General features: G+C 43.1%; 1 protein-coding gene across 13 annotated transcripts in view; it reads right to left on the reverse strand.

Annotated features, from left to right (window-relative positions):
• TCF20 (transcription factor 20) overlaps positions 1-17585 on the reverse strand; it is a 133770-nt gene that overhangs the window by 31886 nt on the left and 84299 nt on the right. For 12 of the 13 annotated variants that reach the window (XM_030479638.1, XM_030479645.1, XM_030479642.1 and 9 more), the window contains one exon: positions 11838-17462. The exons of the other annotated variant lie outside the window; for it this stretch is intronic. In XM_030479638.1, coding sequence (XP_030335498.1) covers positions 11838-17429 — 5592 coding nt within the window. In that variant the 5' untranslated portion in view covers positions 17430-17462. The remainder of the gene's footprint in view (positions 1-11837; positions 17463-17585) is intronic. 13 annotated transcript variants of the gene reach the window in all.

Here is a 17585-nt window from a genome sequence, read left to right on the forward strand (position 1 = left end):
ACAAAATAAGTGGTTTTTACACCTACTTTGCAGATTAATTTGTCAAAGGCCACATAGGGAATTTTTGATAGCACAGGCACAAAAGTCTGAAAAGTTCACAGCTCTCAAACCTGAACTCAAGTAGATGAAGTTGCCTTTCCCTCCCATTCCCACCCCTTCCTTTTCCCCGCTTTCCCTCTCCTTTTAAGTTTCCCACTGAGCAGCAATGTCCTTCAGAGAAAGTCCCCATTTCGAGAGATTCATGTCAGGACGCCCTCCTCCTTCTTTCCATTCCTTAGTAGTAAGTCTTTTATGAAGACGGACAGTCTCCTTTAATCATCAATAACTTTCTGAAACTTAGCAAGTGTGAGCTCTCAGTAAGAATAAAGGAGTCAGAGGTGCAAGAAAAGCTGCAATTAACAGCAGTACAGTGCAAAGTACCAACAAACCCACATTTTGTGAAATGATAACCCATGAGAAAAAGGCAAACAGAGCTGAGAACTAAGGGAGCTAAGCATAAATCAAAAGAAAAATCAAATGGAAGGAGCTTGAAACATAAAAAAAAAAAATAAAAATCAGCAAGTGTAGACTGCACAACCAGTTTTTAACATCAACCTTTAGTATTTCCTCAAACAGAAGGAAAGCTTAAGACAGAAAATCAGCTGGTTGAGACAAGACTTAAGTGTGTTTATGCTACAATCAGTTGTGGAACCAGACCTCATCAAGACATGCACGCTCTATTTTTACCACTAGTAGCTCAGGTACTGACGAAGGGCACAGCTGCAGCATGCAGAGCCCTGGGTGGGCTTTGACACTCAGCAGTCTCTGTGTCTTGAGTAGGGTTGGTATTTTATGCTAAGACCTACGCTGTTATGTCTACTCTTACCAACATTTCACAAGTTGAAGACAACTTAAACAGATCTTCATGATTAAAGTCACACCCTGAGCACTACTGAATTTCTCAAAAGAAACTGCAGGTATTTTTGTGCTTTTAACTGAAGACAAATGCCTGCTTTAGGTTACTCCAACTAGCAAAGTAGCCCAGAGGAGGGGAGGGAGCATTCAGTCCCTAGTGCTTCTAGATTGTGCATAACAATAATGAAAATCCCCTACCTTCTCAAATGTCTAGACAACTAGATGGTTGTGCTTGACACCAGTAAGAAATGCTGCAAAGCTGTATATGTTTGAGAACCGCCTTGGACAAATTTAAAAATGTACCTTTTACTGAATCTATTAGTTTGTGTAACTAGTAATATTGTTCTGGAAAAACATTCTATCTGAAGTCACGATCTTGACTGGTCCACTCGTTTCCAGACCACTTTATGATATCATTTTGTACTTGCACAGCCTGCTGCCCCTCCTATCCCTAAGCTGGGGTATTTCCCTGTATCAGTACTGACACTAAGAGTCAAGAAAGTTGGTCCAGCCAAAAAAATAGCTTGATAAAAATAAGGGGGGCAGGTGTGTGTCTTTAGAATTCGCTGGCCAGATCAGCTACCTGACTTGGTTCAGACACAGTGCAGTTGTGCTGGCAGGTCATTGCAGTGCTGGCAGAAGAAGGTGTGGGGGAGAAAAATGGCTTCTAACAACTCTAACTTAGCTGAGATAAAATTACTGCCATATTTCATCTTCACAACAGACTCCTCAGTGGAGCAGAAGTGGTTTACAAGGGACACTCTTCACTTTTTTGTACCTTTAACAGCAAAGGAGCCCTACCTCCCTTTACCCTCATCTTAATTCCACTTACTGCCTCATCTATTTCACTTCCCCAAGCCTAATGTCTAATCTAAATCTTCCCTCTGTCAGTTCAAAGCCATTCCCCCCATGTCCTGTCACTACATGTCCTTGTAAAAAGCCCCCCTCCAGATTTCTTGTAGGCCTCCTTTAGGCACTGGAAGACTGTTCCAAAGTCTCCCTTGAGCCTTCCCCTCACCAGGCTGACCAAGCCCAACTCTCTCAGCCCATCCTCATAGGAGAGGTGCTCCAGCTCCTGCAGCATCTGGGCTAACAACCTTGTGCCCACATCTTCAGCTACATACCTTCCCAACATGGCTCAAGCCACTTTTGCTCATCCATAGCTCCAGCAATACAAGACTGCTGTTAAATGCTAATTGCTGGCTAATGAAAACTAATCATCATGCAATTAAACTTCAATCGCCAAGCAGCTGGCTGAGATCCAATCCCTAACAATGAAGGCTCATTAATAACTTTTTTTCCAAAGAACTCTATCCATGAAGACCATACCAGAGTCCAGCTAAGTGTATGGAGTTGTTTGGAAAATATTTCCTCTGCCTAGAAAGAAAAACTACCCAGAGCATAACAGTGCAAGAATAGCATAGTTTAGATTAGCTGAAAAGGATGGTTTCAAGATTCAGGGAACCCAAACTCCGTTCCAGGCTTTTTCCATGACCTCAGGCAAAATGCGCAGCACAGACAAAGCCTCTTTTCTCCAATTCGTCTTCCTGCAGAGTAACCGAGTTTTAATTTTGCTGTAGTTTCTAAAATTATTACATGAATACTCATCATACTTCAGGTTGACTTTCACTCACCTTTCTAAATCTAGGGAAATTAATCTAACCACTTTCAGAACACATTTCTCTAATTAAAAAAATGTATTTGGGTTATATAACTAGGTTTATAATGGGCAGATAGATGAAAATTTACTTTTCAAAAGAAAAAAAGTTTAAAACCTTCTTTTTACATGGTCTTAAATCTTACACCACTACCAGTAAATGTCTCAGTTTTGTCTGCACCATTCCTACCCCACGCTACTGTACAAAGCATTATGCTTCTGTGGCTTTTCATGAACTTGGTTTGCACTGAAATATTTGGAGAGCTTTTCTTTATCACGAATGACAGAACATTAGTATAGCTGAAGCCTTATTTTTGCCTATTCAGCGATGGAAGGATTCAGGATAATGTTTATTTTAACAATAAAATAGATAAACAATAAATTTTTATTTTAAAAGTCTTACAAAAGATAGACTGTAACTCTAATAATCCATATAATATTATACAACAGAAAGTCATGAATTCTTACCTCTACAAATAAACCTCTTATCAAACTGAAGAAGCAAAGAAAAATTAAATATATATATATTTTTTTTTTCCCCAAAATCAAGGAAAGTATTTTTCAAAGTTTGCATGTTTGCCTGGTTGTAATAAAATAGAGGCCATCTTAAACACAAAGGCATGGAGCAAAATAAGCTTCTGAAGTTCTTGAGTGTCCTTCAACACTCATTTGTTAGAAGCATTCTTCTAATGAAGTTAAGGGGATACAGCTCATGACTACCATCTGGAATTTGTCTTAAGTTAAAAAAAAAAAAAAAAAGCACCTTAGTTCACTTTAAGTTAAAACAAAACACAAACAGAACAACGACCCTTCTCCACAATTTTAGGGAATCTTAATCTTTTTACCAGCCCAGCTTAAAAAGATTCAAGCTAAAATGATGCATAAATGGATTGTATTCAGTCACTACTGAGAATTTAGCAAGAGTTTGGCATCTCTACAAGTAACACGCAACTTAAAACTTACAAAAAGGATTGTGTGAGCTTACGGATGGTCAGACAAAAAGCTCTAAACCTTTGTTTAGAAATCTCCTGCACAGAGAAGGCCCCATTCACATTTGGAAGAGCTTCTTAGAAATTAAAGATACTTAAATGTATTTTTAAATGAAAATTGTACATACATTTTGAGGATCCCTGACGCTTTACAGAAAGGCCACAACTGTGGAATGAGCAAGCTGGTTTTTTACATGCAAGTTTCCAGTGCTCCTGGCTACAACTAATGTAAGTGATTAAACATCCTATTCTTTCCCAACAGTCTATTGTCAGTAAATCTATTTTCCACTTTCCTCACCCCACATGCTAGACAAACAGTAAAATACAAAACCACATGCAAGCATGGTCTTAATACCCATACTTCGGGATAAAATAACGGCAAAGGAGTCTGACAGTAAAGATGCACAAGAATTACTTCCCTGCCTACCCTCCATCTTCTCTCTGCCCCCCTACAAAAGGGGAGAATTCTCAATACCGGAGAAGTCTTTCCTCTTTTCCCAGTTATCATCTTGATGTCTGAAACTTCAACTAAGCTGTACCTCCTGCCATCTACAATTCATGATCACCAATACACTGCACCAGTTTGACCTGATTTCTACTCACAATAAAGCAAATTAAAGCCAGCTCCAGGTCACAAATGTAATCAACGGCTTCCAGTCACTCAAGATATTGAAATATTCGCATCAGAAATGTAGATGTCGATTCTGCCTGCTCACCTCTTCAGCATTTGAGGCTTGTGATACCAACACACAGAGCTGGTGTGAGCTACGAAGTGCTGTAGCACCAGTCATTCACACTTCTAGGTCTCTACCAGAGGAAGACAACAACTGAGATACAACAGGGGCTCCTACCAGGTTTTCATCTCTGTGGTGGCACTCTCTTACAGACCAGAAGTCATGACAGCACAGAGAGTTTCAGTAGTGCAGCAGATGGCAATGCCTTTCTGAGAAAACAGAATCTGAAGTTCATTATTCAGCCTGTCTTTCAGAATTTCTTCTCCACCCGAGATTTCATGCTTTCTTATTTCTGTAACACTGCGGAAGAATACTAAAGATGCTGCCATTTCCTGAGGAATGAAAATGAATGTTAAACTAATTGTATTAAAGGCTGTCATTGAGAAAGAGCGAGCACACTTCCAGCTCAGGCAAACAAGGTGTTTGGACACAGCCTGTCAATGAAAACCAAGAACTCAACCACTTCAAGGGTAACTGCAGAAGGTGCCTCAACATTCAGTGGCACTCCTCACTCGAGGTGTTAAAGCATACTAAAAGCTGTTGCCAAAGATAAAAATAAGCAGACAATGTTCTCAATACACCCCTTTTTCAAAGACTGCTAACAGTTTTTGAATTCATTACTGGTTTCTCCTTCTCCACAGTGAAAAATCAACAAGCTCCAGTGTCACTTCTTCCTATTCTGGAAATTTCTCCTTACTAGTACAGGTTTGGGTGTAAGAAACACAGGTTTTCCTTACAGTGTTTGTCAGGCACGTGGTCTTTGAAGCAGCAGATTATTTCAGCTGAACCCTGACTTGATGCTGACCTTCAGTTGAGGGGCTTTTTGGAGGGAAAGAGAAAAAAAAAGTCAGGTTCTGCACATTTTTCTTCTCTAAAAAGAAGGGTAATGAATTTAAAAGTCAGCATTCACCTCCCAACACTTAGAAACAGTAGCACTGTAGGTTTAAACCACTTTCAAGTGGTGGTGTCACCTGGGCACAATTTTGTGTTACAGCTAACTTGATCTAATGGTTCTAATTACCAGTGGAAAGGGCCTTCCCTGTCAGAGGCAGTCAACGTGGTTCAGAGAGTAAGTGGATTCAGATGGCTGATGTGGCACAAAGATCCCCACCCCAAGCTAGTCTTCTGATGGATTAGCTAGCTAAAAGTCAACCCACCGTGCAAATGCAGCTCTAGCACAGGGGAAGCAAGCAGCTCGCAAAGAGGATGAAGTAGGATCACCCCTCTTGACAGCAAATCACTCCTAGCCTGGCTTAGGGATAACAAAGCACATCTGTGCCAAATGAGACATTCAGAATAAAATGACACCTTCAGACTCATGGTGACACACTACTTAGGTTTCTGGGGCTAGAAACTGTTTTGCCAGAGGCAGCTAACCTTCCACGATTTTCTCAGTTCATACTGATTCTCTAGCTTAGGCATTTGATTAGCCACACAGTTAGGAACCTTTTAAGAGCAATTACTTACAGAGTGTGGGAATGTTTTTGTTGGGCTTTGATTTCCCAAATCTGAGAATATAAATAGTGTAATTCCTATTGATCCCTGTAGGCACCCTTCTTTACCCAATTTACAGCTAGGGTCCAGAATGGTAGAGGTAAACAGAAGAAAATGGTTCTATAAAAGCAACAGAGTAAACAAAGTAGTATAAATAGGCAATCCGTTTTCCCTCTGTGGCACAGATTCCCATGTATAAGATACCATGGGAGGTCAGGAGTCTTAAGTGGTCCAGTACAGTGTGTGAAACCAGAAGCTGTTCTCCATACAACCTGGATAGCTATGTAGGGCTGCAAGTAGGTTTACAAACTAAAGACACACTCAATGTGAGCCAGAAGGCTGCCACTGCTCAACTGTACTGGGAAAAAAAACCATTACTTTAAGTATCCATTTGCAAAGAGAGAGACATGCATTTAGGTTCTCAACTTCTGTGAGCCTGTATGTGGTTTTTAAGAACTTTCTCCAAAGCCAGTCTGACCTTCCGAACAGGCTTGTTAATGGCTCTAAAGCAGACAGATTTCTCATCTTCAGGTAAGCAGCAAACTTTGAAAGATAATGCATGGGCAGCGGAACAGACAAAATTCCAGATTGGTGAGAGAAAGCCCAGAATCTCCTTCCATTATACCGTAGACCATGGGCAGATTTTACCTTTCACCACTTGTAACTCTGAAGTTCTCCTGACTGAAACCCAAGATGATCCTTTCAATAAGAAGCAACATAGGAAACAGGTTCCAAGGACTTCTTTCCATGTATAAGGATTAAAAGATTTCTCAAGCTGGGAGCAATGCAGAGATTGATGAGAAAAGCATTAAATTCTTCAGACCTTTTAAAAGAGATCTTTAAAACAGGGATAAACAAGTTTTCCTTTCACAGAGCACTGTCAGCAGAAACAAAAGCTACATTTACCTTCAGCAAGGTCAATTCTGACAAGGGGAGGTGGGGAGAATAAAAGAAGAAGAAACAAACCCCAAAAAACAACACATGAAAAAAAGCCAGAAGTAATACCTGTGTCAGGCCAGAGCCTCTGCCTTGGAAACATAAGTGTTTTATAAAGAAATTTCACCTCCTAGTGAACAGCTTTTCAGAAAACAACAGCAGAACTATTTTCAACCTAACAATGTGCTCTGCACTGTTCTTCACTCACAGCTTCTTCAATTTAATAATGAGAATAAAGACCATAAATTCTTTTGAATGTTAAATCTGCTGACAACTACCGAAGTGACTCCATAATTTTGCCAGTTTCAAAGGTAACCAAAGATTTCATCTTGCATGAAAATAAGTTTCTGATGAATAGGAAAACAATGAGAGGATAAACAAGATGGGAAACTGTTTCCTTAAAGGTATTTACAGAAAACTACATGCAACTCTTAGTTTTCCAAATCTATAAATGCAAAGAAATGGTTGACATCACTCTAAGAAGAGAGACCAAAAATTTTCCAGAGGAACAATACGGATATATTTTCAAGCCTGCTGCAGGAATACCTGCTGTAAGTTTCTTAATATGAGAAAGCAAAGATCTAATCCCAGATCACTTACAATCTGCTTTAACTAGCCCAAAACATGGTGTCTGGATATCTTCAATATTTGAAAGAAAGCATTTTATAGGCAACAGGATCATCCAGAACTAAGGAGATGGTTCATCAGTTCAAGGTTTCATTAGCCTTGGAACCAAAAATGTCTAACTCTAAGAAGGCCAGTTAGCACCCTTACTATGGTTTTAACACAGTTTAAGAGAGAAAGAAAGGCTACTTGGCAGACAGGTCCATCTGCTGGGGTATCTAATTTGAACCTTAAAATAAGGAGAAGGATTAAGCCATTCTGCATCTGAAGCAGCGTAATTACTCTGCTCAGCTATTCACATTCTCAGAGCCAAAAAGCCTTCCAGAGAGGCCAGAGTAAGAGGAACACCTTTTCTGCCTATGAGAAAAGGAGATTCCAACACTGGGTTACTGCTTAGAAGACAATACATTCGCATTTTCAGTCTAGGGTGAAATCATACTTTAAGGCAAGCTCAAAGCTCAGGAGAGTGACTTCGCAGTTTGATAAACCTTTTTAAGATAATACCTTCTCCTCTCAAATTCTTCTACAGCATCTGGTAGAAGGTGATCTTTGAGCAACCTCACAGGCATTCTAAGCCTTCCCTGAGACTGACTATGGGGCTGTTCTGAAGAAAAACCCTGCAGTAGGAATCGGACATTTATTCATCTAAGGAACAGAAAACTTAACATAGCAAGAAAAATGTTTCAAATTCCTTCCTGATTCTAGAAGGCAAATGAGAAACAGAGGTGTTGGGGGGAGGGGGAATAAATCTGTAATAACCTTCTATGTGAGAAAACACAAGTGAGTTTGTCTGAGAACAAGAAACAGAGAATGGGGTTACTTATGCCACTACATCTGCATTATGGTTTGATGGTTTACTGCCTTTGACTAGAAGTTTAACTTTCTTATTTCTACACTGGGATGCTGCAAAAGCAACAACAGAGTCAGGTCTCTAAAGAAAATACTTCAACTCAATGGTATGGATTCCATTTAAATTTGGTGCACATTCGCCCTTTGCGGGTATTACAAGCAATTTACATAGATTCTGAATTATGGCAGTATTTCATTTGCACAGAGTGAGTTACATAAATGAATTATTTACTTCCAAGCTCATGACCCTTCACATGCTATAAACTAATGTCTTTACTTACCCCGGTCAAAATCTAACACCTAGATTCCTGTATGCTTCTGCACCCATTTGTCTACTCTCTCCTGCTAGAAGCAGCTACATGGTTTGCACATCTGCTTTTCCAGACACTAACACTGATGAACTCCATGTCACAGAGAACGAAGAGAAAATGCACTTGCAAAGCAAGGAAAAGGTAAAGAAAGAGCATAACAACAAGCATAGGAAATTAGCTGTCTGAGCCAGAAGGCTATCCTCAGGCAGTGGGGCAAAAGAGTCTAGTTCAGCACAGCCTTTCCACTGCCTGGGGATGGCTTCTGGCAGGTACACCTCTGAATACCCTGACAACCATCTTCGTGTTGCACATAACCCTCTCCTATCTGAAGAGGGAGGATATACTGCTTCCACAGGAGAATACAGAACTACAATTTGCTACTTAGGATAAAAAGGTTAAGGAGAAAAAAAACCAACAATGCTGAAAGAAAACCTATTCCATTATTTGTGACAGAGGTGAAAGATGGATTAGTCTTACAGACATAAGGCAGAAGAGCCCAGCATTCAGCTAGGACACCTCTTAATGTGTTTGTGTAAGACATAACCATAACAAAGCACACACAAGAAAATAGTCCCTGCCTCAGTTCAGAGTCTTGTAACTAAATTAAAACAGACACAAACAGAACAGTGCAGAGCACAGAAAGACTACATATTACTTCTCATACACAGAAAAGCAAGCAGCATTTCTTACAGCCTTAAACAGCCTTAAAATTAGGAAGAAATAATTTTAGAATCAAATGAGACTCTAAGTCTGAGTGACAAGAAAAATCAGAACAAGATGGTAATTGATGGATTAAGGATGGTGTAAATTAAGTCACATTTCGAAGTGAGAGTCCGAGAACTCACCACGAGTTCCAGACAATTTAAATTTGTGGCTGAAGAACATGAATCTGGACTAAAAAGGAAGCTCTACAAGACTCCAGGAAGAAAAGCTACTGGGTTACCAAAAGCTCTCCGAAGACATGGTGTTCCAGGATAAAGAGAAGGAAAGCACAAGCAGAACTTCAGTGAATGCCACATAAAAAGCTGGGAGTAATGAACAACAGCCTCTGCAAAAGCAGTGGAAAGAAAGGAGGTAATCAAAAGAGGACACAGACAGGCAACAAAGGTGGAACAACACTTCAACAGCAGCACAGCTGATGGTGATAAATGTAGCTGACAGGGAAAGGAACATTAAGTACTGGATCTGAACCTTAGCTAGAAAGAGTTCACCATTAACACTGATTACAATTGTAGTAAAGCACAATCAAAACCACAGCGGAGGACAAGAGCCCCAGACAATGCACTCAAAGAATTTTGAGATAAAAAAGGGAAAGGAAATTAAGAGGTAGCCGCAAAGGCAAAAGAGGCCACAGGCATTTTGTAGTCATCTTTTTAAAAAAAAAGGCAAACACTCATGTCTACAGGTACTAGTAGGAAAAGAAAAGCTAGGAGTTAAGCAAGTGATTGAAGGAAAGAGGTAAAGAGAAAGTACACAATGTTCAAGGGATAAGGAGATATTCTTGTACAGTGCTGTAAGAGCAGATGAAAGGGTTAAGAAAAGGAGTAAAAAAATGTTCTATTTGTGACAAAGAGATGATCACAACACTTGGAAGAAAGTGATAAAGGGTAGGCCAAAGTAAATTCAGTCAGAAAGTCATCAAGATCCCACGCAGAGAAAGAACTACATGTCAAACAACATGCAAAGCCCATAAAAAAATGTTGTGGATAACGCTGCCATTTGACAAGTTTGATTACAGCCTATCAACATAGCATGTTTCTGCTGGGCTTACACCCCTTGCAGGTACAGGAACACAAAATGGATTGCTGGAGGACAACTCCAGTGCTTCAAGAACTTGGCATTTGCTATTAGAGAAAAGCAAGAATCATAAAAAAAGAGGAAAAAGGGAATATCAGGCTGGAGCAATCCAAATTCAAAATACTGGTGAACTACAATACATATGAAAGCACGGCCACATCGCAAGTAGAATCCAAATGGTGGTGGAAATCCTGAAAGAAACCTTGCAATTATCAAAGATAAGAAATTCAACAGTTGCATCAGAACAAGCACACAGGCACGGCTCGATGAAAACCAAATTAAATTAACTGACTTTGTTTAATGAGAGGCTAGAAAGAAGAATGCAGGCCAAATCAAGTTAGGGCAAAGCAGTATGTAATTACTGTCAAAGAACAGTAAGTGAAAATTCAGAACAAGCCAGGAATCAAACTTGAAGGGAAAAAGCTCATGGGGAGGAAACGAGCACGCTGTATGTAACAATACAGAGGGAAGAGAAGATACAAAATGGATCCCAACACTGTTTAGAGAATGGAAGAATCTGAAGGCAACAGGAAAAAGTAGTCTAACACCTCCTCTTCCATGGTCTGGCTGAGGACAGAGAGCATGAAGCAAAAGGTGACCATAAATAAAGAGACGCAACATACTGATGACGGCAAACCAAGCCACCTAACTGTGGTTAGGTTTTAAAGCATCAGCTTCTGTCTTAGAAAATCAAGAATAGTGAGTGTCTCCATCCACAAACAGGTCCCTGCTTTAATTTTACCTATTTCTTCTCACGCTTTTACACATGCACTTTGGAGGAAGTCAGTTATCAGTATAATTTATGGTATAATCCATACTAATCAATACTAAACCCACCCACATTTCACTTAAAGCTTGCGGACCTCTGTGCAATTCTACTCTATCTACCTTATAAGGGCTCTAAGTTCTTCTACAGTTGTGCAATATGTATTGCAATCACAAAATAACTTAAGTTGGAAGGGACCCTTGCTGAAAGCAGAGTCAATTCTGAAGCTAGATCCAAACTGAGAGGTAAAGTGGGTTGCTTATGGCCCTGCCCAATCACATTTGCGCATCTCCAATATTCCACACCTTCTGTCATTCCTCCTTCCTTTAATTCAATGTCTGACAACCTTCACTGTGAAATTTTTTGCCTAATATCGAATTGGAATTTTCTTTGTTGCAATTTGTGTCTGCTCCTACTTGTCCTTTCACTGTATGATTCCAAAAAGAGCCCTCAAGAATATTAAATATGTAATAGGATAGAATAAGGGGGGGGGGGAGATCACTGTAGTCATCAGAAAGCCTTTAGACATCCAGAACATTTAGTAAGTAAGGAGCATCCAGCTTTTTGATGCCTGAAAAAAAAAAAAAAAAATCTATCTGATCAGGTGTGGCAGAGATCTAAACAAGGTCATCAAAAGGACATCACTAGAAATATATTCAAGATGGAAGATGATTGTTCAAGACATAAGAGAAGAACAAGAAAAAATGGTATTCCAAATGATATACATATTGCAAATGGAAAAAAAAAAAAAAAAAATCATTAGATATAGCAAGGTTAGGTACTCACCATCTCTTTTGCCATCTCCACAGCTTCCTGCAGCCCATAGAGCCTGCCACAGACCAGGTAGATTCCATTGGCCCAGAGAATACAACCCTCATGGACCCAAAATTCATTGCTGTCAAGAGGTAGTACAGGAATATGTAACTCCAGCTCAGTGCCACCTTCTGAAGTGGGCATAGACGGTTTTGAGTCCAAAGGAGTCTTTTCACCACCACTGCCACTGTCAGTGGCTGCCTTTTTACAAGCAGGTCCCCTTGAAAGTGACCGAGAGGCTCCACTACAGTCCTCAGAGCGGTGCCGCCTCTTAAAGCGGGGATGAGCAGCTAGGCTTCTTTGTTCCTTCTGTTGTTGTTGTTCCTCTTCCTCTTCCGTATCTGTCTTGGAACCATTAGCAGCACTTTTGTGCCGTACCTTGACTTTGCTCTGCATTTCTGTGGCCCTCTTTGGAGGTGGGTTCTTGGGCAAGGTGGCTGCATAATCCTGGGGGTAGAAAGGGCCAAAGAGGTCACCCATGTTACGATAGTTGGCCCATTTGCCACACAGGCAGCAAACCAGAGGCCCTAAGACAGAAGACTCTGTTACTACAGGGCCTTGCAGCACAAAAGTTGAGGTGGGCAGCACTTTGCTCTCCACATTGCTAGGAGGGGGTGTTGAAGACCGCTGTCCTTTCCGACCTCTCACCAATTTGTTCTGCTCTTCTTCCTCTGCATTAATGATTGTGCACACAGCGCCTAAGTCACACTTGTTTACCACATGAATATAAGGGAAAAAGAACTTATTCTTGGAGTCAGTTTTATCTACAGACTGGGTAGCATATTTAAGCTTGATCTCTGGTTCTTGAGGTTCCACTATTGGAGCAGCCCGTCTAGGCTTCCGCTTCCGTGGCTGTGCTGCAGGTTTTCTCCTCTCCCTCCTTTGCCTCTTCGGCTTTGGCTCACCAACAACTTCCCCATCTGAAGACTGTGAAGGTACTGGTGGGGGTGGTGGCGGTGGGGGCAGTTGCTGCTGTTGCTGCTGTTGCTTCTTCTGCTTGTTCACGCTCCCAATTGGCCTCCCCTTTTTCTTTCCAGAGGGAAAATATCCCTTTGGAGGGAAACCATCTGGCTTGGGTGAAATGTTTGTCACATCTCCGTCTTTTTCCTCAGACTTTGGATTTGGTTCAGAAGTAAACACACTGGAAGGGGAAATTGGTTTTGAGTCAGAAAAGGTCAGAGTTCCAGCTCCGCTTACAGATCCATCTGACCTTCCCTGACCAAATGACTTCTGAGAAGATGGTGCTGCTGCACTGGATCCTGCTCCCTCTTTACCAACACTGGCAGTTTCAGGGACCTTTTTCTTGGTTTTATCATCCTCACTGCTTTGCCACTCTTCTGAAGATCTTGGAAGAGTTATTTCACCAGTTGTGTCCTGGCTGGCTGGCCCCACTTGATCTGACACGTCTCCTTTTCTCTTTTCAGCCTCTGGTCCATGTCCAGTCATATTTCCTCCTTCAGGTCCACTCTTAAGGGACAGGATGTCATCAAGAGTGACAGTATCTGCACCAGTTTCAGCACTATTGGTAGAAACGCTTCTCCTAATATTAGGAGACGTAATTTTTTGAACAATAGCTTCCAGTTTTAATCCTCGCCCCTTTCTTGGGGGCAATATTTTGGTCTTAGCCGGGCTTGTGAGGGCAACAGCAGGGCAATTCCTATTATCAGGACTTGGCAGATTCTTGAAGGAATCTCCCTTTGCAACTGACTTGCCAACATCTTGGCTTTGAGATGAATGGGCATAGGAGTTGTACGTTTTATCAGCTCCTTCTTTTGCTGAAGTCATCAGACGCCCTTTATCATCACTGCCACTGTGCTTCATATCATGTGGCTGCCTTTTGGTAGGGATAGGCGAGATGAAAGAACGGACTCTCCTCCTCATAATTAATGGATTTTGAGGAGACTGGTCTTCCTGGCCAGGAAGCCTGAGCATGGCATTGCTTGGCTTGGGCAAATCTGTAGGTTCTTCTCGTCGATGCCCATCGCTTTCTTGAGGACAGTATCTTTTCTGGTTGGGTCCGAGAGGGCCACTGCTTTTGGCCGGAGAAGTCTGCCGAGAGAGGTCCCAACCAGATTCATGATGCTGCAACTTCTGGTTGCCATGTTTCAGTTCAGTACATTTGCTCTGAGTACTGTCACTCCCCATAACACAGCGGCCAGCCTCCTGGCTTCCAGTATCGTGGTAAGAGCTACCTTGAAAGTACATCATTCCATCCTTGTCATTTTTTACAGGACTCCTTACTCGTTCCAGAAACTGCTGTTGTCTTGGGCTCTTCCTTGCTCCTTCCTGCCTGTGCTGAGCTGCAGCAATCACACCCTGAGCAGTGCTGCTTGCCCAATCTTTGTACTCTTCTTGCTGTTGCTGGTACATCTGTCTCTTGTAATGGTACTGGGAATTTAAACTCTGGTTAGGGTCACTGAAAGCATGAGGCCTAGCATTTGTGTGATATGCTGAAGCCAAAGATGGGCCTTCTGAATTCTGAGGGTAAGCAGAATGCAAGGAAGCCCTGTTGACTCTTTCAGATAGTGTCATATGTGGGTTCATGTGATGCAGATCTGTCCCTGGGCCTCTGCTTCTTCCTGGTGACATTTTCAGCTTATCAGCAAGATCCTGAAACTGAGAAGGCGATTTGCCCCTGCTGCTTCCAGTTCTGCCAGGTCCTCGTCTCATCTGCATTGATCTGCTGTCCTGCTGGGGAATGTAATCTGGAGTAGCATCGGAAACTGCAGCTCCAGGGCTAGCATTGCCTCGGAAAGATTCATGCTTGATGCCAGCAGGATGACAATGGTCTCCCGTTTTTTTACTGTTGAGACTAGCTGAGCTCTTTGACTGTTCAAAATCTTCTTCTTTTATTTGCCCACTGTGAGCTTTCATCTTGGTTTCCATGGATACTAAACCACCAGGGAGTATTACTGACTGGCTCAAGCCAGGAGCAAGACGTTCGCTCCTTCCACTTCTGCCCTCAGGACCCATGTGCCCCATTGGGTGAGGGCCAGGATCTCTGACAAGTTGCCTTAATGGAGATATGTCACAGATCACTGACCTCCTCTCTGAGAGGGTTCCCCCTTCATGGGCAGAAGACTGAGACTCCACATCAAACTTTCTAGCAATAGGGTAATCAGCTAGATTTATCTGCTTCATATCAGGAGCTGCACTGCCAGACTTCCTATCCCAGGGACCCCAGTGAGGGCTTTCCAGGAGAGACCCCATGCTTTTATTTAAGAGGCCTCTATTGGTCAATTCATTGGTTTGACTAATTAAGATATTGGGCCTCATGGCTCCCTCCAAACTCCCAGCCATCCCAGAATGTTCTTGTGCGTTCCTGGAGTACCTTCTGTCTGGATGGTGGTGGTGGTACCCTTGCAAGACCTCCTGCAGGAGGCTGGGAAACTTCTCATTCCGGCCTTTGCGTTCACTGTGCCCCGGAAAATCCAGTTTTTCTTGACTAGAAGGATACTGTGGAAAGCCACCGATATTTCTCTGTATACCAGCTGCTACATTATCCTTGTAACTGTACCTTAAACTGCCAGGAGATTTGGAAGGTTCTGTTCTTGCAGGAAAATTTGGCCCAACAACTGCATGACCAGGCTGGCTGTTCCCCTCTCCATTATGGTTAGTGTTATCTCCACTTTTGCTTCCTTTGCTTCCTCCTTGAGTTTCTGGCTGCGTCCCTGCCTGCCCAGGTTCTTTTGCTCCACTACCACTAGCTGGTGCCTGAGTGGCTGTGGAAGCATCATCTTGTGCAGGTTTATCTTGTCCACCTGACTTTTCTACTCTTCCTGTCATGGCTTCCCGGGAGACAATCACCCCAACTGCCTTTTCATTTACTTTGGGGGCATTTTCTACAGCCACCACAGCTTCCTTCGCACCAGGGGAGGCCACATCTTCCCTAGCTGCAGGGCTGCTGCTGAGTTTTGATGGCTCGTTCTGAGAGCCTTGTGCTGGTGAGGAGTTGGATCTCTCCAAGTTACCCCCTTTGTAAGTGGTGTCTGAGCTGGTGCTCTGGCCACTTAGCTGTCTCACCCTTTCCCCATGGTCCTCTGAACTACTGGAACAGCCACCATCAAGGGACTCTGCCAGGGGAGACTTGAGCTGCTCCTCTGCCTGGGAGGAGCCTTCTGAGTTGGTGCAGCTGTCGGCCTTCTTTGAAGAGGATGACCTTTTGGAACTTTTCTTCTGAGGTGCCAAGGCATCCGAGAGCAACATGTGCTGGACAGTGTTGGGCAGATTGGCCACCTGAGAACTTAGAGCACTCAGGCTGCTCAGCCCTGGATCTGTAAGCCTTTTTTCCTGGAGTCCTTCCATCCCAAACCCCTTGAAACCTCCTCCATGAGCATTGGGGCTTGGCATCATAGATGGTGTAGGACTCAGCTGAGGCATCATCTGCAGGATTCGGTTTCTAGAACCCATGGACATGTTGCCTTGCCCACACTGGAGATTATCTCCACCTGGCATGAGTGGAGAAGGGGTAGAGCTGCAGCTTGGAGACTGAACCACAGATGCAGCAGGAGATGGGTTAGAGATTGGACTGAAGTTTTGGTGGAACTGCATCGGCGACCTTACAGGAACTTCGGTCTGGCTGTACTGTCCCACTTGACTTTGAAGAGAGAGTTTGGTAGCAGCATTTGAATACTGCATTACATGCTGAGGTGGATGCTGTTGCTGCTGCCCCTGCTGCCCACTCTGGGGCAGCTTTGACTGCTCAAAGCTTTTCATTGGTTGAGTCTGAAAGCTGTAGTTTGACTGGGTCCCATATGCCTGTGCATTGGAACCCACAGCATGGCCTTCATACTGCGAGCCAGAATTCACATTGTAGCTTCCGTCATAATTCTGTCCCGACTGGCCAAAACGCTGTGGGGACGGGAACGAGGAGGACGACGACGATGAAGGTGGCTGATAGTGTTGGCTGAACTGACCCACTCGTAACTGGTATCCAGAAGCAGAGGAAGGCAGGGTGGATGGACGCTGCATTGGCTGTAAGTGCGAGGTGCTAGAAGCAGACTGGCTGGAAGCCTGGGGTAAAGGCTGATGAGATTGATAGATCTGCTGTCTCAGCTGCTGCACTTGCTGCTGGCTAGAAGCCTGCTGCTGATATTGGGAACTCCCTGGAGAAAAAGGACCAGTATAATCCTGTTGATAGTGGGATACACCCCCAAGGGTTGAGTGCTGTGTTTGAAACTGGCCCACATGTCCCTCACTTCCATACTGACTCCCAAAGCTACTCCCTTGAGGGGGGCCATAGCTCTGTACTGGTCCAGAAGGCCTGCGCTGAGGTGGCTGCTGCCCTCCTGACACTACTGGATCTTTATTGGCAGCCATATAGTAAAACTCCCCTGTTTCTTTTCTGAAACCTTGATAGCTCTGATGGCCAGAGCTTTCACCAGGCATTGCTGTAGAGGCTCCTGTTGCTCCGCGACGTCCACTGCCAGCACCTCCTCCAAAGCTCTGGAACATCTGGGCCTGCTGCCGGGGGCTGAACTGCTGCAGTCGGGATGAACCGTGCACTTCCTGCGGGTAGCTCTGCTGGTTTCCGTGATAACTATTCTGCTCCCGGAAGGACTGCATGCTGTTCAGCAGCCAAGCAGCAACTGCGAAGCCCTGAATGGGGAGAAAAAGAGAGGAAAAAAAGGTATAGCATCCACATCTCCCAGTCACACCAACACCACTGTTTAATTTCACTGTTTTAATGGCTATTAAGTTTTTGTTTCCTACACCAATGTG

Source organism: Strigops habroptila, chromosome 3 (assembly GCF_004027225.2).
Source record: "Strigops habroptila isolate Jane chromosome 3, bStrHab1.2.pri, whole genome shotgun sequence".
In the NCBI taxonomy this organism is placed as follows: domain Eukaryota; kingdom Metazoa; phylum Chordata; class Aves; order Psittaciformes; family Psittacidae; genus Strigops; species Strigops habroptila.